This window comes from Thamnophis sirtalis, unplaced genomic scaffold (genome assembly GCF_051295495.1).
Source record: "Thamnophis sirtalis isolate CommonGarterSnake01/CBP01778 unplaced genomic scaffold, rThaSir2_p1.2 scaffold_5, whole genome shotgun sequence".
Taxonomy (NCBI): domain Eukaryota; kingdom Metazoa; phylum Chordata; class Lepidosauria; order Squamata; family Natricidae; genus Thamnophis; species Thamnophis sirtalis.
Window position 1 is genome coordinate 12,247,216 of NW_028261385.1, and position 20,571 is coordinate 12,267,786.

At 42.6% G+C, this 20,571-nt stretch overlaps 1 protein-coding gene across 1 annotated transcript in view; it reads right to left on the reverse strand.

The window, feature by feature from the left end:
- The window catches only part of MYO5B (myosin VB), a 331,539-nt gene that overhangs the window by 39,883 nt on the left and 271,085 nt on the right, over positions 1-20,571 (reverse strand). Inside the window, exons 27-30 of the mRNA XM_087715323.1 lie at positions 20,138-20,275; positions 12,185-12,250; positions 4,557-4,796; positions 248-348 (exon numbers count right to left, since the gene is read on the reverse strand). Of these exons, the coding sequence (XP_087571449.1) occupies positions 248-348; positions 4,557-4,796; positions 12,185-12,250; positions 20,138-20,275 (545 nt within the window). The remainder of the gene's footprint in view (positions 1-247; positions 349-4,556; positions 4,797-12,184; positions 12,251-20,137; positions 20,276-20,571) is intronic.

Sequence of the window (20,571 nt, forward strand, 5' to 3'; positions counted from 1 at the left end):
GCGACCCAGACCAAATTACCACTACTGGTTCGCCCGAACTGTGCGAACTGGTAGAAACCCACCTCTGATTTAGCCCAGAGTAGAGGTGATGTTTTTATAAGAGGAAGTAATGTATGTTTCTTTAACAGGACTCTCATTGTTAATTATCTGCTCTGGTGAGCCTCCATCCAATTAATTTAATGAGTTTAAGGAGGCCTCAATTCTAATTTTTTTGGCCTTTCATAATGGATAGATCAAGACAGCTTACCGATTAGTTTGACACATTCCATGGTAGGCCTCAATCGCATCTTCTGGATCCACATGCTTGTCACTATTGGGCCAACTGGTCTGTGTCTTGAGGTTTGATTCCTTAAAAGAAGTCAAAAGATCAATATTTTGCCTCATAACATTATTGCTATTTTCCATAACATGTTGGTTGTGCATGCGCTAATTTGGGTTTGCAAGCCACAAACACAGCCACAAAACACAGCCACAAAAATGTAAATGAAAACCAACAGAAAGCTAACAGAAAAAGCCCAGGTAATGCAACCTAAAGGAAGTTAAAAAGAAAGAGAAAGAGTGAGAGACTGGGGGTAGATTTAAAAATCTGGTTTTAATTCTCTTCCCTCTCCTCTAAAGAATGCTGCATTTTAAAGACAGCAGTGAGGATTTTCTGTTGAAATACACCAAATAATCCATTTCACTAAATCACTGCTCCCAAACGTAGGAGCAGGGATATATGATACCAACATAAAACTGATGTGTTTGCCAGCTTACAAGGAGAAGAAATCAGTGGGATCTAAGGATAAAGGTTTCTCTGCCCAGCTGTGTCTCATCTGTGTTTCTTGGCCAAGGGAGCCAGTACTGTCTGAAGACATTTTCCATGGTCATGTGGCCAGCATGGCTACACGCCAAAGGTGCATGGAACATTATTACTTTCTCACCAGTGGTACCTATTGATCTACTTGCAAGTGCATGCTTTCAAACTGCTAGGTGGGCCAAGAGCTGGAGAAGGAACAGGAGCTCACCCCATTACAATGTAACCACTTAGCCATCACGCATCCTTCTAGGAGGGCTTAAAACGGAAAGTGAAATGGAGAAAGTAATAAAATTCATCACAGTACTGGAGGAAATGTACCAGGTATAGCCAAAGTCATCCTCAGGAATTAGCCTTTGTATTTAGTTCAGTTGTTGCAGATAGAGAAAAATGATTCTTGGCAGAATTTTACTTCTGCAGTTTATATTCCTTTCTCCTCAATTCTCCTATTTAAATAATAATAATCCCGAGATGCAACCCTAAACAAGAAATTCTGTGGTTCTGTAAAGTAATCCAAATATTAATCCTGCACATTCATCACAATGCTGACAATCTCTTAAGAGTAGCAAAAAGCTTTAGAAAATGAAAATTGTCAGTGCAAATACTGTGGAAGAGTGTGCTTCTTATAATTTAGGAGAAGGATTAACTTTGATATTGCCTGAGGATAAGCCTAAGGATAAGCAAATCAATTAACACCCATTTCATTTTCTTAACCATGTTAGCATTTTTTTCAATTAACAAAATGTTTGCTAACATTTATGTGTGTACGTATTGTATGTGTGTGTGTATTTGTGTAGATAGATCTATCTATCTATCTATCTATCTATCTATCTATCTATCTATCTATCTATCTATCTATCACTATCATGTATCAATTATCTCTCTCTTACACACACATCTATCATTCATTCATCCATCCATCCATCATCGTGTCTGTCTGTCTGTCTGTCTGTCTGTCTATCTATCTATCTATCTATCTATCTATCTATCTATCTATCTATCTATCTATCTATCTATCTATCTATCTATCTATCTATCTATCTATCTATCACTATCATGTATCTATTATCTCTCTTACACACACATCTATCATTCATTCATCCATCCATCATCATCGTGTCTGTCTGTGTGTCTGTGTGTCTGTGTGTCTGTGTGTCTGTCTGTCTATCTATCTATCTATCTATCTATCTATCTATCTATCTATCTATCTATCTAGCTAGCTAGCTATCTAGCTATCTAGCTATCTAGCTATCTAGCTATCTAGCTATCTAGCTATCTAGCTATCTAGCTATCTAGCTATCACCTGCCCATCTCTCTATCCAAAGTCACTTTGGATGACTTTGAATACATTTTTCTCTGATGTTTATACAGGAGTTATTAATATTATTATTTAAATGTACATGCCTTTGTAAAAATACAAATTAATATGTTTTTATTCTCTGGCCCATGCCTTTCCCTGATTAAGGCTTTTGAATCAACATTTCCCCAGTGCAAGTTGTTTGAAATACGAATCATTTTTACTGATGCTTGCACCTCTTTTGAAGTTAGTGCTGAAACTGGTTGATCAATCAAATGCCAGGTTCTTGCCAGTGGAAGTTTCTTTATCTTTCACCTTCAGTTTATTTATGTTTTGCCATCATTTTTAAAAAAACCATACTGTCAATGTGCACATCATCAGATCAGCCGGAGGGAGGACTTTGGAATATAAGGGACTTCTCCCAAGTGAATACAATAGAGGACCATATAAGCCAGGGGTTTCCAATCTTGGCAGCTTTAAGATTTGTCGACTTCAACTCCATAATTCTGCAGCCAGCACGGCTGGAATTCTGAGAGTTGAAATCCACAACCTGGATTTGCCAAGGTTGGAGACCCCTAATATTAAACTAAGCTTTTCTTGTACTCGGGCAACTTTCTAAGGAAAGCTTCTGGGACTTGACTGCAATTTTTTAACAGCAGAAACTTCCATCATGAAGCAGGAATAGAAAAACAGCCTAGCATAACTCGACCTCCGAAGCAGCTAATTTATTTTTCCTAAACCAACCTGGTAATCCAGGGATGGGATTGAAAATTTTTAGCAACTGGTTCTCTGCCTGTCTGCTGGGTGGGCATGACCATGGTGGGTGTGGCCTACTCAGCTTCCTGCACCATGGGCATGGCTTTCCTCGAGCCTCCAGGAGTGTGCAAAAGGCCTGCCACCCGGCTCCGGAGGCCCTTGGGCTTGTTTCGGGAACTTCTGGTAGGCCCATTTTTCGCCCTCCCAGAGCCTCTGCATGGGCCCTGCACTTACCTGGCATTCAAAGCGGGCTGTGTGGAGACTCCTGGGAGTGGCGGAGCAGGGTGGGAGGGGGCCAGCCAGTCCTTGCAACTACCGGTTTGGCCAACCAGATATAAAATTAGCATCCGGTTCACTTGAACCGGTCCGAACCGACTGAATCCCACCCCTATGGTAATCTACATTTTTAGAGCAGGCATAAATCTTGGCCCAAACTGGCCCAAGAATCCTCTGTTCATCCTAGATCTCCAGATCTTTCAGCTTTCTTATCATGGATTAAGAATATTCAAATCCGAAGGGCCAATCTGCTGCTTAATGCAGGAACCAAAATTAAGCATCCCTGCTGAACGTGTCCTCTGCTAACTCGCGGTTTGTCACATATCTCAATATTGCCTACCAACAATTCCAAATTGCTGTTGCTTTCCGGTGCAATGTTGATTCAATGCTACATCAATAGCTTTGTTTGCGGAAAACCCACTGAAGGGCCCACCAAGGCTAGGAGTGGGACACCCTCACTCAGAGCAGCTCTTATTCCCATTCTAGATCCAAGCCTGGAGCTGAGAACTGTCCATTTGCTCTACAGATTGAAGCTCAAGATGGACAATAGCAACAGCAGGAGCACTTATATACCTCTTTACAATGCTTTACATCCCTCTCTAAGCGGTTTACAGAATCAGCCTATTGCCCCCAACAATTTGGGTCCTCACCGACCTTGGAAGGATGGAAGGCAGAGTCAACCTTGAGCCTGGTGAGATTTGAATTGCCCAAATTGCAGGCAGCCGGCAGTCTGCAGAAGTAGCCTGCAGTACTGCACTCTTACTACTGTGCCACCGTGGCTCACCATCAATCTCCATTACTGCATTGTTGTCAAGGAGAAAAGCAAGTAGCACATCATTCCTTTATCTGCCAAAGCTGAATGTGTGTAGAATTTGCCAAGGCCACTTCTGACTAATTTGGGGGCTTGATGATTTCATCAGTGCTTTATCAGACATATTTTCCTCTGCAATTGTGTTTTTTTTTCCAAAAGGCAAATAGAGTTTCATAGGTGTTTTTTTCCCCCCTTGAAAACATTTTGCTTCACATTCAAGGGAGCTTCTTCAGTTCAATTCCAGTTGTATCTGACTGGTGGGGAATAGAAGGATCCAGTCGATTAGAACTGAAGACGCTTCTTGGATGAGAAGCAAAATGTTTGGAAAGAAAAAAAAATCCCAAGAAAAATCCAGTCGTCCAATCCAATTTCCTCTGCATGTCAAAATCTCCATCATTTTCCAGCTTACAGATTTAAAATCAGAAGTTTCCCTCCTCTCTCTTTCTCTCTCTCTCAGATAATGCCTTTAAAATAAAAAAGTGGATGAACAAACAGCTTCTAAGCAAGGTCGGCTGTGTAATTTTAGTAAAACAACCTGCACGACAGCCAGTAACACGGTGAAAACAACACATGCACAGTGGGGTAAGTTGCACATGCTTGCTTGCTTTCTCTTTCGTTACCATTTTTCTGCCTGCGTCTTTTTGTTGGGCTGCTTTTATAATCTGGGTCCTGAGAATGAGCACCTCTTCCTTCCGGACTTCCAGCTCTTCGCTAGCGGACTTGAGCTGATTCAGGAGGAGGTTGTAGGTGTCATGAACGTCATTGGAAGAATTGTTTTGGACTACGCCATCCACCACAGCCTTCCTGAGTTCGTTTAGGTCATTTTTCAGTTTCTTGTTCTCAGATTCTAACTCTTGCCTCTATTAAAAAGGATATTTGAAAAGTGATTTCCCTTTCCATACATTTATATAACTAATGGAGGGCGGGTGTGTTTAAGTGTTTGGAAAAACACACCAAAATGGCCAGCTAGATGATGTTATGGCCCCCCAGCAGCCAGGGGAGCTGGCAGCTGATCTGGACAGTGAGGAGATTGAGGAGGAACATGGGACAGTCCTGGAGTCTGAGGAAGGCTCTGATGAGGACTCTGTGTTGGAGGCAGAGATGGGGCCAGGGCCGTCTGACAGTTATCAGCTGCCTTCGGAGGCAGACATCAGAGAGTCAGACGAACAGCTGGAGCCTTTTCCCAGTGTGCGCATGCACAGAGTTGCTAGATAAAGGGAACAGCTAAAGAGCAGAGGTCGACTTGGGAATAAGGCCACAGGTGGGCGGTGAATGGCCCCTCCCATAGGGACTAAAAGAGGAGCAAAAAGAGAGTTGAATTTGCAGGAGACAATTAGTTCGATGACTCTCTGAGACTCCTTGCCAAGTTTCGAAGATATTGACCGGCAGCTCTCCAAGTCAGATAAGGTCTGTGACTGTAAATTCACCCTTGAAAGACTTTGCTGGATGTGAATGAGATGAATTCACAGTAACTTAATAAAAAGGGGTGTTTTTTTTGGCGTGACAAGGAGTCTGCTTCGCGGTTTGGGGAATCCTAGTTCAGAACAGATGCACAGAGCTGGATGATAAAACTCAAGACAGATGGGGGAGCACGTTTCACTTAATGTTTCAGTTCCTCTCCATCTCTTGGAGAGGCCAGCTGGTCAAACAAAGCAGGTGGGGAGAATATACAAACCACATCAAATGCAAGAGGCAGATTTATCTCCCAAATGAGCTTGTCTACTGCTGTTTTGAGTGGACAGTAGCGACAACAACACAATCCACTGGTGATCACCGTTGGAAATTACAAAAAAAGGACAAAAGTTTGAGCTCTTAAAAGTCACCTGTTTTGCCCTCAATTGATTGTTTTTACCCACCCACCCCCAATTGAGGAAAACTCACTTAATTTACCCTGCCTTGTTTGGGCACAAGTGAAATCCCGATGTGCCAGAAATAAAAAGGGAGAACCCCGCAATACATTTCATGACTGATTTGATTTTGCATCACAGCTTGTTAGGGACACTATAAAAGAAGCTGCAAAGAAAAGAAAAGGATCTGGGACGATTCCACTGACTGAAAATTCACCTTCCTTTCTTTGAATTACTTCCATCTCAGCTGTTATTACGAAAATGATCTAAATTAAAAACTGATCTCCTGGCTTATTATTCTCATTCCTTTAGTACAACTTTTTAAAGGCATAAGACATTTGGTAGAAACTGATTTATATAAGCCCTCTAGGTTGAGCAATTCAGAATAAAGCTGGAAGGAACTCTGGAGGTCTTCTAGTCCAGCCCCCTGCTCAAGCAGGAGAACTGGTTACTAGTCCTCATTGTTAGGAAGGTTCTTCTTAACTCCAGCTTGCTTCTCTCCTTGATTAGATTCCATCCATTGCTTCTTGCCTTGCCTTCTGGTGCTTTGGAGAATAATTTGAACCCCCGCTTCTTTGTGGCAGCCTCTCAAATATTGGAACACTACTGTCATGTCCATCCCTAGTCTTTTTCTTCTCTAGACTTGCCATACCCAATTCCTGCAACTGTTCTTCATATGTTTTAGTCTCCAGTCCTTTAATCATCTCAGTTGCTCTTCTCTGCACTTTTTCCCAAAGTCTCAACATCTTTTTTATAATGTGGTGACCAAAACTGGATGCAGTAATTGGTTAAAGTACTTTCAGTACTTTATAAAATAACACTTAATTATCATATATGCTTTGGAGGACTTTGCAAGACCCATGAAAACCCTGGGGATCACTAATCTATGCTGTTTTTACTTCTAGGCCTCTAAAAATGCAACACTGCCTAAGTATGTTTTGCCAATGAAGTATTGTCTTCTATGATCACCAAAATTCTGAGCAAAACTTAGCTTCTTTCACAAAATTTGATTCCCCAAAAGCCTCACTTTTCTTGTTTGTCCATTTACCAACATTTGAAATGGATGTCTATCTCTGATTTCTGTAAAAAAAAATTGACTACAGGTAGTCCTCAAGTTGCAACAGGGACCAGAATTTCTATTGTAAATTGTTGCGCTCATAAATAAAGTCAGATTCAATTTTACAATAATTTTTTATTGGGGTGGTTAGGTGAATTATGTGTTCGTTAAGCGAACCCAAATTCCCCAATGGGTGGGGGGGAGGTTGTTTTTTTTTTTGCTGGAAACTGATTATATGATTGCAAGATGCTCTGTTTTCCAAAGCACCAGAAGGCAAGATAAGAAACAATGGGTGGAAACTAATCAAGGAGAGAAGCAACGTGGAATTAAGGAGAAACTTCCTAACAGTGAAACAATTAACCAGTGGAACAGCTTGACTCCAGAAATTGTGGGTGCTTCATCACTGGAGGTTTTTAAGAAGAGACTAGACAGTCTGCTTCACGTGTGTTCATGGTACCAATCTTCTATTTTTGGTTGATTTTTGATCTCATTCTCATTCTTTTCCCATTCATTCTAGAAGCAGCACAGATTATTTATAAAGTTTTTTGGTTTTAGGCTTTTTGACACCTGCTGACTGCCTGGACAAGTCTTTGCAGTTTTCTTGGCAAAATATCAGAAGTGGTTGGCTATTGTCTCCTTCCTAGGGCTGAGAGAGAGGTCCTCGCCCAAAGTCACTCATCTGGCTTTCAGCACAAGGGGGGACTAGCACTCCCAGTCTCCTGGTTTCTAATCTGTTGCTTTAATCACCGCAGGAAATTGGCTCTCACTTGCAAGATACAGTAGAAACCTCCTATTATTACTTGCATGGAAAAGCAGGGGGAACACCAGTGAAGGAAAAGGAGGCTATTGATTTACTCCCTCCCAAACTTTTATTGTTTCTAAAGGAAACAATTTGCCAATGACCTCTATCCACTATCTTGACTTTTCCTCAAAGGAAAAAAAAAATTACTCTCAAATTCCAAGGGCCTCTGCATTAATCATGAGCACAATATTTTTTTAAGAAAAAATTTCAAAATGCAATCATTTTTTGAAAACTGTTTAGGTCGGTAAAAAATAAATAATAAGAAACAGCACATTCTATTCATGCCTTTGTCCTTAGGGAATTTTGCACACAAAACGGAAAAATCCATAGGTGCTAATTTAGGAAATGGACTATATTGTCAATTTTCTGTAGTCTGGCTCTTCCAGATGCACTGAGATGAGAATTCCAAGAATTGAGAACGGTTCTAACATATTTGCAGGGTTTTCCCAACAAAATTGGGAAACGTTAGGCTATTAACCTGTCTTGCCTTGATGTCTAGTGGTGAAAGCATCAAGCTTAGAACAGGAATCTGAGTTCTAACCTCACAATGGCTTCCAGGACTGACCTTACCTGTGAAAGCCAGCTGGGTGACTTTGGGTCAATCACCAGGAGATGGTGAGTTTTAGTCCTGCTTTAAGCATGAAAGCTGGCAGGATCAGTGCTGGGATTCAAATAATTTAACAACCGGTTCTGTGCCCTAATGACCAGCTGAGTAGGCAGGACTTGGTGGTCATGTGACTGGGTGGGTGTGGTCAACTCAACGTCACTTACGTCGATGGGCACTTTGCCTTAGCTGTTGCAATGTAATAAGGCTTAACCGAAGAGGCAGTTTCTGTAAGCAGGGCAATAAATATTAGGCTAGAAGCAACACCAGAATGTTTCCTTCCTGCCCTTCCTTACAGGATTAGCCCTGTAAAGTGTGGTGTGTGTGGGGGGGAAACAAAAGGAGATTTCTTCCAACAACCGGTTCTCCGAACTGCTTAGAAAATTAACAACCGGTTCTCCTGAATAAGTGTGAACTGGCTGAATCCCACCACTGGGCAGGATGATATTGTGCCAATCACCAGGAGACTGTGAATTCTAGTCCCATCTTAGACATTAAAGCCAGCTAGATGACTTTGAGCCAGTCCCCTCCCTCGCAGCCCAAATCACCTCACAGGGCTGTTGTTCTGGGGAACACTGGAGGAGGAAGCTCTATTGAATATGTTTTCTGACTTACTTGTGAAAATAATAAAAGCTGGGCATAAATAAATAAATAATAATCATTATCTAAATGGGGGTACAGATTATCCCTTATCCAAAAGTTGGGACCAGACTCTTGATCTCTCTACATCCGTAATGGCGAATCTATGGCATGTGTGCCATTTGTGGCACGCGGAGCCATATTTGCCGGCAAGCCAGCCCTCAGGTCCGGCGCGTGCTGATTTTCAGCCTTCCGAAGGGTTGGGGAAGGCCATTTTTGCCCTCCCCAGGCTTCAGGAAAGCCTCCGGAGCCTGGGAAGGGTGAAAAACAGACCCAACAGGCCAACAGGAAGTTCGTTCCCGAACTTTTGGCGCCCCTTTACAAAAAGGTTAGCCATCACTGCTCTAAGCCATCATTTTAAGATTTCATCTCCAAAGTTGAATAACTTTGCACAGGTATTCAACCTTCTAGCTTACAAACTACAACCCAGAGGAACTTTAGGACTTCCGGGGCGGGACCTTGCTGATGGCGGCAGCTTAACGAGCTGCCCCCGGGTTCCTGGCCGCGTTATCTGCCTAAATACCTGGTATATATCTCAATCTTCAGGCAAAGAAGAATGAGAGAGAGATCCAGCTGGTAAGAGCTTTTCTTTGAAGTTTGCAGCTTTTTTTTTTTTGCTGCGAATGGAAGGGGGCCAACCGAAAGCTGAATCACATCTCCGTGCCAGGAATTCCCGCTGTAATCATTACGGCGCAAAGTAAGGAACCCCCACTTAGGACAATTTTTGACATATTTATTTGAGATTTAATACAAGCAGAGTCCGTACCTGAGAACCTTATCTGCCTTTTTTTTTCAAAAGAAAGAGCTTTCTTAGTGTACTTGGTTTCTAAAAAAATAAGCTCCTAAAATGGCGGCTGCCACATTCTTTAACTGTCCGCCAGAGGAACTTTAATTAGTTAAGATAAAAATTCCCATTTTTGGTAATAGGGCAGGTTGAATTGTGGTGACAGCCTCCTGAGTCAAAAGACTGAGTCTTTAATAGATTAGTGTTAATGTTTTTATTCATGATTCCCAGTTCCATAGGAAGACTGTGAGGTTGAGTTTTAAATTTATTGTAGATTTTTTAATTCCCATTCCATATTGGAGAGCCCTGCTGTGCTCCAAATTGATGGGTTGTAAATCAGAAATAAATCCTAGAATTAAATGCTCTGCAGACGCTCAGATTTCTTTATTCACTTTGGTAATGGCTGGATTTTACTTTTCGCTCTGAAGAGATATGCATGCCTAATTTATTAATTAATCAGTCCTAATTAATTCCTTTAGGTCTTTCTACGTGATATTGCAACAGTCATTTCTATAGGCATGGTTAATATTCAGCAGTAACATTTCTTAAGAAGAACAGTAGGAAATTGACAGTCAAGGAGAACATGTTCTTCTGGCTGAATACAACAGATAAGAGTTGCTATGTGACTTTTCTTTTTTATACTTTCTTTCAAGGTCTCTGCAACAAGATGGGAGAGCTCTAAGATCCAATTAAATTATTATTATTTTTCCAAACCAACTTGGTAGCCTTCCTATCATTTAATCAAATTCTGAGTTACTGAGTATCTAGGATAACTTGGGGGTTCCACCACAAAACCGCGGAGGACAAAATCGCGCTCGACGAAAGCGTGCATTTGACGTCATCACAGCGCGACGAAAACATCGCGCTGTGATCGAAAAATGTAAAAAAAAAGGGAAACCTTACCCTAACCCCCCCAAACCTAACCCTAAACCTAACCCTAAACCTAACCCTTAACCTAACCCTAAATCTAACCCTAAACCTAACCATTAACGTAACGCTAAACCTAACGCTAACCCTTAACCTAACGCTAAACGTAACCCTAACGCTCTAAACCTAAACCTAAACCTAACCCTAACCCTTAACCTAACCCTAACCCTAACCCTAACCCTTACCTTTATGTGAATCGGCTTGCTTTAATTTTAATTTTATTTCAATTTTTAATTTTTTTCGTCGCGCTGTGATGATGTCACATGCGCGCTTTTGTCGAGCGCGATTTTGTCCTCCGCCCTTTTGACGGGTCACGTAACTTGGGATCCTATGCCTTACTTGTGGCCCTAAAATCCTGGAATAGAGATTTTGGACCTGTCCACTTACAATTTTCTTCCAGTATCCAACAGAACAAAAAACTGTGGGGTAGGGATGGGGTGGGAGGAAGAGAATCCCTTTCAAACTCCAACCAGCAACATCTTTCTATATATTCAGGTTTTTATGTTGCATTTTGTGTTTTTAAAATGGTATGAGGACCTTTTTTATTGATTTTTTTTTTACCAAATCTAAATATCTTATCAAAGAGAGGTCCAACCTAGAACCAAGGAGAAATTTCCTGACAGTGAGAACAATTACTGTATTTTTCAGAGTATGACGCACCAAGGATTTGAAGAGGCAAATTAAAAAAAAAAGTTTTTGCACTCTGCATAGCCTTTAGGAGGCCTTTTTTCGCTCATTTCTGCCCTCCATAGCCCCCAGGAGCACTCTGGAAGCCTCCTAAAGGCTATGCACAACCAGTTTAGTGAAGGGGGCAGGGTTTTGGGAGGCAAAAAATGCTGTATTCAGTACATAAGACGCACCTAGATTTTCAGTCTCTTTTTTGAGGGAAAAGGGTGCGTCTTATACTCTGAAAAATACGGTAAACAGTGGGAAAACTTGCCTCCATACGTTGTGGATGCTCCATCACTGAAAGTTTTCAAGAAGAGACTGGACAGCCATTTATCTGAAATGTCCTAAGGTCTCCTTCTTGAGCAGGAGGTTGGACCAGAAGACCTCCAAGGTCCCTTCCAACTCTAGTTATTCTATCATGAAAGCTTTGTCTGTAATTTTGCAAGCTTTTTTTATTTTCCTATCTAGTAATATTATCCAAGGAAAACATCCTTCTACATGCACACATCCTAATTCCACTCCATAGTCAATTATACCAACCAATAGAAGGGTACACCTTGTTGAATACAGGAAGCCCTTATTTAGCAACTGTTTTGTTTAGTGACACTTCACAGTGATGAAAATGTAACTTTCTGACCAATTGTCATATTTATGATCTTCGTGGGGCTTATAAAGCAAAAGAAAACTGAAGTAAGAATAGTTCAACTCAGAACAGTTGAAATCTAGACAACACTCCCCCCCCCAAAAAAAATTCAAATAAAGGAAAATTATAAGTTAGTAAAATATGACCAGATATTATAGAATGCTCCCGCAAGAGAGATCTATAAAGACTGATAAAAGTAAAGCTCTTGCAGGTTATTAGCACCATTACCGGATACCTGGCATTGTGGGAGGAAAAACCCCATGAGATTTCTTTTACCTTCAGACTGTTGTATGCTAGATCTGTATCTCGGTCCAAATCCATTTCATTCTTCGTTTCAATTACCTAGATGGATTGGGAAGACAACAAGAGAGACATCTGATTTGACAACAGGTAACGGTGGATTTCTGCTTGCAGGCCTTAGATCATGAAAAGGATATTAAAAGTAAAGGGCGTTTAGGAAACAGAGCAATCTGAGGACAAGATAAACCATGGTGTGAGATAATAGATATACAAGCAATGGGATTTCCTTATCCCTCCTCATTTTAAGTGCCGGTAATCCAGTGGTGGGATTCAAATAATTTAACAACCGGTTCTCTGTCCTAATGTCCAGCTAGGTGGGCATGGCTTAATGGTCATGTGACTGGGTGGGCATGGCCACCTCAATGTCACTCACGTTGATGGGCGCTTCGCCTCAGCTGTTACAATGTAATCAGGGTTAACCCTAGAGGCAGTTTCTGTAAGCAGGGCAATAAAGATTAGGATAGAAACAACACCAGAATGTTTCCTTCCTGTCTTCCTTACAGGATTTGCTGCAGGGGGTTTTCCATGCTCAAAACAGGGCACGAGGGGGGGGGGCTTGCACGGCTCCCCCGGGCCCCATTTTGGCTTCCAGATTGGTGCAGGAGGCCTTCCAGGTGCAAAATGGGGTGCATGATGCCCCCACATCCCGTTTGGGCTTTCAGGTTGGTGGAGGAGTCTTCCGGGGTCTAAAATGGGGCACCGGGGGGGGGACTCACATGGTGCCCCATTTTGGCTTCCAGGTTGGTGGAGGAGGCCTTCCACATCCAAAACGGGCTGCAGGGGGGCACGCGCATGTGTGAGAACCCCCAGAATGCAATGCGAGCACCCCTGCGCATGCCCCCTGCCTCTTGCACACGCATCCCCCACATGCGCCCCACCCCCACAATGCATGGCAAAGACCCCAAAACCAGCTGAATATCTTATCAAAGAGAGGTCTAATCTAGAACTAAGTAGAAATTTCCTGACAGTGAGAACAATTACTGTATTTTTCAGCAAATAAGATGCACCAAGATTTTGAAGAGGCAAATTAAAAAAAAAAGTCTTTGCACTCTGCATAGCCTTTAGGATGCGGGGGTGGGGGTGGGGAAACGAGCAAAAACCAACCCGTTTTTTGCTCGTTTCTGCCGTCCCCATCTCCCAGGAGCACTCTGGAAGCCTCCTAAAGACTATGCACAGCCAGTTTGGTGAAGGGGGCAGGGTTTTGGGATGTAAAAAATGCTGTATTCAATGTATAAGACGCTGTTGCCCCATTTTGGCTTCCAGGTTGGTGCAGGAAGCCTTCTACGCCCAAAACAGAGTGCAGGGGGGCATGTGCATGTGTGAGAACCCCCAAAATGCATTACAAGCACCCATGTGCATGTGCGCTGCCCCCTGTGCATGCGTCCCCCACATGTGCCCCACCCCCATGATGCACAGCAGAGACCCGAAAACCAGCTGGCTGGCAGTAGGTGTGCACACATGTACGGTGGAGCTGAGCTGGGGCAATGGCTGGCTTGCCCCAAGAGAGGTCTCTGCGTGCCATCTGTGGCCCATGTGCCATAGGTTTGCCATCACAGGTGTATAATGATATCTTGAGTTCTAAAACTACACACTCCAATCCATTTGATTTTCTGCAACGGAGCATTTAAAAGTTGGTAGGGCGTTTTTCTTCCCAGTTTAAGCTGTTGTTGCTTCTGTTTGTCAACATGAATAAAAAATGCATCAGGAAAAGAAGCGGAGAAGCTGCTCTCCTAGGACTCCAATTGTGATGAGCGTTCTGTTAAATAAATGATTCTTTTTGCGCCAGAAAAGCCCCAAACAAACAGAAGCGACTGATGCGTGGGACGAGCAGGACTTCTAAAAACAGTGTCTCCCAAAAGGAAGGGTCAGCCACCGAAGGAGAAACCTGACTAGTGGAGGGTGGAGGTAGAGCAGAACTGCCACCATCCATAATACGCAGCAAAGAGACATTTGCCTTTCACGAAGCGATAAGAAATCTGGAAGCGTGCAAGGACTTTATTTTTCAGCCTGTCAGCACTGATTAAGAGGTCGCAGACATTCTGAGTTGGAGGCAGAGCTCTGGTTTACTTGATTCCCAAGAGAAGTTAGTTCTGGAGAAGCAAATGTGGGTTGTCAAGAACCGTCAACCCCAATTTACTATTTTACCGTTGCAGGAAAAGGTGATGCTCCTGGGTTGAGCCCAGTGGACTTCATCTTATGAAACTGCCTACTGCTATGCCCAATCTTCTCTAAGCTTCCCCTATCTTGTCCCTTTCTTGTGATCTGGGATTGCAACAGTGGCGTTGACTGTAAATCATGAACTGGAAATCCTGGTGCATTTCGGAGAGCCCAGACTTAGAAATGTTCAGGGGTCTTTGCTATTGCAGCCATTAGATCACCCTCACAAAATCTAAAGGGACAACTGCTTCTCCCCATCCTTTACCTGGAGAGAAACTTAGAATAGAATAACAGAATTGGAAGGCACCTTGGAGGTCTTCTAGTCCAACCCCCTGCTTAGGCAGGAAACTCTACACCACTTCAGACAAATGGTTATCCAACATCTTCTTTAAAACTTCGAGTGTTGGAACATTTACAACTTGTAAATGTTCCACTGTTGTTCCACTGATTAATTGTTCTAATTGTCAGGAAATTTCTCCTTAGTTCTACATTGCTTCTCTCCTTGATTAGTTCCCACCCATTGCTTCTTGTCCTACCCTCAGGTGCCTTGGAGAATAGTTTGACTCCCTCTTCTTTGTGGCAACACCTGAGATATTGGAAGACTGCTACCATGTCTCCACTAGTCTGTCTTTTCATTAAACTAGACATAGTTTAATGGAGTGGAGATGGCAGCAGATTCGGACAATGAGGAGGTTGAGGAGGAACATGGGCTAGTCCTGGAGTCTGGGGAAGGCTCTGATGAGGGCTCTGTGTTGGAGGCCAAGAGGCAAGGGCTGTCCAACAGCTATCAGCTGCCTTTGGAGTCAGACATCAGTAAGGCAGACTAACAACTGGAGCCTGTTCCCAGTGTGCGCATGCGCAGAGTTGCCAAATGAAGGGAACAGCTAAAGAAAAGGGGTCGACTTGGGAGTAAGGCCAGATGATGAATGGGCCTTCCCACAGGAAATAAAAGAGGAGTGAAAGGGGAGTGGAGTTTGCAGGAGACAATTAGTTCACTTAATTGGTTCGTGACTCTGTGAGAATCCTTGCCAAGCTTTGCAGATATCAGCCTGGCAGCTCTCCAAGCCAGATAAGGTCTGTGACTGTAAATCCTCCCTTGAAAGACTTTGCTGGATGTGAATGAGCAGAATTCCCAGTAAATTAATAAAAGGGTTTTTTGTCGGGACAAGGAGTTTGCTTCATGCTCTGGGTCAGAACAAAAGATTACTGTAACTTTAAATGTTAAATATATTTATATAAAAAACTACAAGTTTGTTTTAGTGTCTCCAACTTCATCTGGACAGCTGCTGCGCAATTCTCTGACATGCCACTTAGTTGGTCACATTAAGAAGGACATCAAAGGATCCCCAAATGGGTGTCCCCCCAGGTAATGCTGATGTTACCAGCTAATCCTTTCAACCCGGAAGTGCCTTGGTGCTTCCGACATGAATGTAAAAAAATTAAGATGCCAAGAAATGCAACCCAACTTCGACGTGGAATCTTTTTTAGAGAAATCCATCCTGCTTCAAATGAACAAGACCAACATCCCCTATTTACATTCCGTATTTTTCGAGTATAAGATGCACCTTTTCCCCCTCAAAAAGAGGCTGAAAATCTGGGTGCATCTTATACACTGAATACAGCATTTTTTGCCTTCCGAAACCCCGCCCCCTTCACCAAAATGGCCGTGCATAGCTTGTAGGAGGCTCTCAGAGAACTCCTGGGGGCTGGGGAGGGCAGAAATGAGCAAAAAAAACGGGCTGTTTTTTGCTCAATTTTGCCCCCTCCTGCCCCCAGGAGCACTCTATAAGCTTCCTAAAGGCTACCCATGATCTTTTTTCTTTTTTCTTTTTGGCAAAAAATGGACCCGTTTTCACAAAAAAGGGCAATTTTTGGCTCGTTTTGGGGGGCCCCACCACCCCAGGAGCATTCTACAAGCCTCCTAAGGGCCGAGATAGCGCAGTGGTTAGAGTGCAGTACTGCAGGCTACTTCAGCTGACTGCTAGTTGCAGTTTGGCGGTTCAAATCTCACTGGCTCAAGGTTGACTCAGCCTTCCATCCTTCCGAGGTGGGTAAAATGAGGACCCAGATTGTGGGGGCAATATGCTGACTCTGTAAACCGCTTAGAGAGGGCTAAAAGCCACATGAAGCAGTATATAAGTCTAACTGCTATTGCTAAGGGCTATTCATGCCCCTTTTTTGAAAAAAAACTGGGCAATTTTTGGGAGGTTTGCCAAGTTGAAAAACTTTTTAAATTTGCCTCTTCAAAACCTTGGTGCGTCTTATACTCCGGTGCGTCTTATACTCTGAAAAATATGGTAGCTCTTGCAAGAACAGCTGAATATTCCCCTTAATAAAACCTGCATCTTAAAAACTGCAAAATTCAACTGCAAGCAGCAGAGCAAAGTACGGGCATTCAATTTGACGCTGCCTTTTTCATCGCCTGGCCTCAATCTATCAAGAGCCAATGCAAGAGTCAGATCCAAATTTCCCAATGGCCAGGAAATACAACTGATATTACTCGGATTTCATGACAGCCAAGGAATCATGGCCAAGCTCATTAACCATATAGCTAGATAAATCATTTCAATAGAAAGACTGTGCATTCCTGCCCAGAAGATGCAGCAACAGAACTCACGGTCATAATTCTGGATGTATTTCTAATGAACAATCACAAATCTAAAGCGTAGGAGTCTCAGAATGAGGATATTGTGGATAGGGCAAGAGGAAAGAAAAGACATCCCCATATTATTAAACAGAACAAACATCCTTCTGAACTGCTGGAATAATATTCTGGAGGAGAAGCTGTTCAGGGAAAGAGAGATCCTGAGGTTGCGAACATATTTCAGTAGGGAGCTTTCATTTACAGTCTTAAATGGGCTGATTCCAAGCATACTGGAACAGCACCATTAGATCCAGTTCATTTTGTACCCTGTACTTTTAATCTTGCTTGCTACAAAAGGCAGCACGGCACCAGTTTACTGAAACGCATCTGAGGGCATGGCAGCACGCTTTCTAAAGCGCCAGTTCTCCGATATTTTTGTAGAAAAATAAAATAAACAGCAGGTTAGAGTATTGGACCACTATACATTTTTTTTAATCATTCACTCTTCTGTTCCTGCAATTATCCAATTCTGTCATCTCCATGTGAAAATCATATAATTTAGCATCTTTTTTATATCTAGATTGTGTCTGCAATTGTGGGTACCAAACCATGTCAATCCCTTGTTCTTCTAATTCTTGCTTCTTTTTAAATTTCCCCCTTTTCTGTCAAAATATTTTTGTATCTAACAATTTTCCCATATTAGTAATATTTGGATGTATTTACGCTTCCATGGTCGAAAGCCAAGCTGGTATCTTCAAATCGTATTTTCCTCTAACTTTCTCCCATGTTAATAATAAAGCATTTCTTATATAATGTCCTTGAAAGTAACTATATGTAAGGTGACCACATAGGTAAAATTGGAATGTATCGGAGGAGAAACAATAACTGTAAAGATTCACTGATATGTAACTGCTGTAAGATGAAACGTTTAGTTCCTGTGTTGTTTTAAGTTACCTGTTTGTTTTTGTTGATGTGTTTAAGTGTTTAAAATTAAAAGTTAAAAAGAAAGAGTATTGGACCACTTTCATTTATAATCTTTCTCAAACGTTAATATTAATTTCTGTTCTGTGCTCAACAGTAATCTATGCTACATCCATTTTCCCTTCCTGGGTTCAACGGTGATTGTAAATCCATCGTTTTATTTATTTCTCACAAAGGAAGGCAAATTCTAGTTATCAGATTCTGAAGCTGCTTGTCTCCCTGACATCATCCCTATGTAGAAGTGACATGAAAAGCAATTGCTACTTTAGAATGAAGCGCAGAGGCAAGATAGGATGTAAAGTAAGAAGTGGGAATCTGCAACAAAACAATGAAATGCAATTGTTGATGTGGGATCATGACGGCGAACCTATGGCACGCATGTGGCACCCAGAGCCCTCTCTGCGGGCACACCAGCCATCACCCCAGCCCAGATCCACTGTGCATGCGCATGCACATGCGCCTCCCGGCGGCCAGCTGGTCTCCGGGTCTCTGCCGTGAGATGTGGCACATGTGAGGAACACACTTGCACATGCACGGGGGTAAGGCGCATGCACAGGGGGCACTCGCATTTGGGGGGTTGCACGCATGCATGGTGCTCCCACACCACATTCTGGGCATGCACTGACTTGGGAGCCAGAATGGGGTGCAGGGGCAATGTGCGAGTCCCCCTCCCCCCGTGCCCCATTTTGGGATTGGAAAGCCTCCTGAACCAATCTGAAAGCCAAAAATGGGTGAGGGGGGAGGCATGGGCATGTGCGGGGGATGCACACACACGCACGGGGGGGTGGAATGCATGTGCGGGAGTGCTTGCATTGCATTTTGGGGTTTCGCATGCATGTGCTTGCACTGTGGGCACTTGGCACCAAAAAGGTTAACCATCACTGATGTAAGGGATAACCAGGCTCAGCCCGAGGGAGGGGTTTAAACGTGTCATAAGTCAAGAGTCCCTCTGCATGCCAGCAAGAGATCTAAGTCCAGTCCACCTTGAATGTCTTTCTTATCTCCTGCTCATTTCCCTTGACTGTTAGTTGGTCGGATTCTTGTAGAGAGCTTGCAATAAATCTTTATACCCATTTGAACTGCCTGAATCCCCTGATTTCCCCAGTGCTTGACATTAGATCCTTAAAGGATTTTCTCTAATCATTTGGGAATTTGATTTTCAAAACATTTTTGAACCAGGGTGCAAAACTCACTGTTCCTCTAAAAGTATATTAACACTTTCTAGGGGTCCTTTATAGGTAGACCTTGACTTATGACCAGAACTTGCTAAACAAGATAGTTCTTAAGTGAGTTGCACCAAATTTTTGCCAAGTGAATTGCTTTAGGTGTTAAGGGAATCACATGATTGTTAAACAAATCTGGCTTCCTCCATTGACTTGCTTTTCAGAAGCCACGTGGGAAGGTCGGAAATGGCGATCACGTGTCCTTGGGATGCCACAACTGTCATAAACACATGCCAGTTGCCAAGCACTGAATTTTTTTTCATGTGACCATGGGTCGTAAGTGTGAGGATTAGTGGTCAGTCACTTTTTTCATCGCCACTGTAACTTCAAACGATTGCTAAACAAATGGTTGTAAGTCAAGGTTGCCTTTATTAATATTTACAACCTCAACTCACTAAGGAAAATAAATAATTAAAATGTCAGCTGTTGTGGGTACTTATCCCCAATTGCTCTCCTTCCATAATAACTACAGGTGGATATTATGAATTCTCTCTCCTTCCACTCAGACAACCTTAGAAGGGAATTCAGGACTAGGGAGAACATGTTGAAATGTCAGAACAAAGAAAAGTTTCATTTCCTTTAATTTTTAGAGGCATTCTTAAATATAGGATGGGGTGTTCTTTCACTACAACATGTGGTTCAATCTGTAAACCCACAAGCAGTGAGTTCGGAGATTGCATGTTTCGTGTGCGCCCGCGCCTGATGTGCACTGCACGTGTGTGCAACGTTACCAAAACTTATTTTCCATGTTACTTCTTGGGGAGAAACACAGCTGAGGCACGACAATCCGCTTTGCTGCACTAATCAGCTGAGAGGATTACAGGTAAGCAAAGCACAAGGGCGGTTGGGCAGGCCAATCAAATTGTTGGAGCTATTGGTTAGCCCAAACAGATCCGAACCGGCTGAATCTCACCCTTGCCCACAATACACATTTAATTTTTTCCAGACATGCCAATGATAAGTCAAAATCAATTCTGGCTTTACCTGAGATTTCTGGCTTTCGGTCTCTTTCTTTTCCAGCTGAGTCTTCAATTTTCTTCTCTCCTGTTCAAGTTCCCGCACTCTCTTCTGAAGTTTTAGGAAGAGGCTCATGTCCATGGCTGCCTTCTCCAAGCCAATTTCCTAAGGAGGAATAGGAATAGCTAACCATAGGAAAGAAGGGTAAAGCGACAGAGAAGACACCAGCTCTCTGGAAGCTTGGGAAACGTAGTTACTCTACTGAGAATCATTGAGAAGCACCTACAAATAAGCAGAACTCATTTGAGAAGGAATATGAACTTCTGTTCTCTTTTGCAAAATGGGACTTGGAGTAAGAATAGTTGTGTATCTTTGAAGAGACAGTTTATATGTATCTAGATAGTTCAATTCTTTTTGGCTAAACAGTCCAAATGCACCTTTCTCCAAACAAATTAAACAGG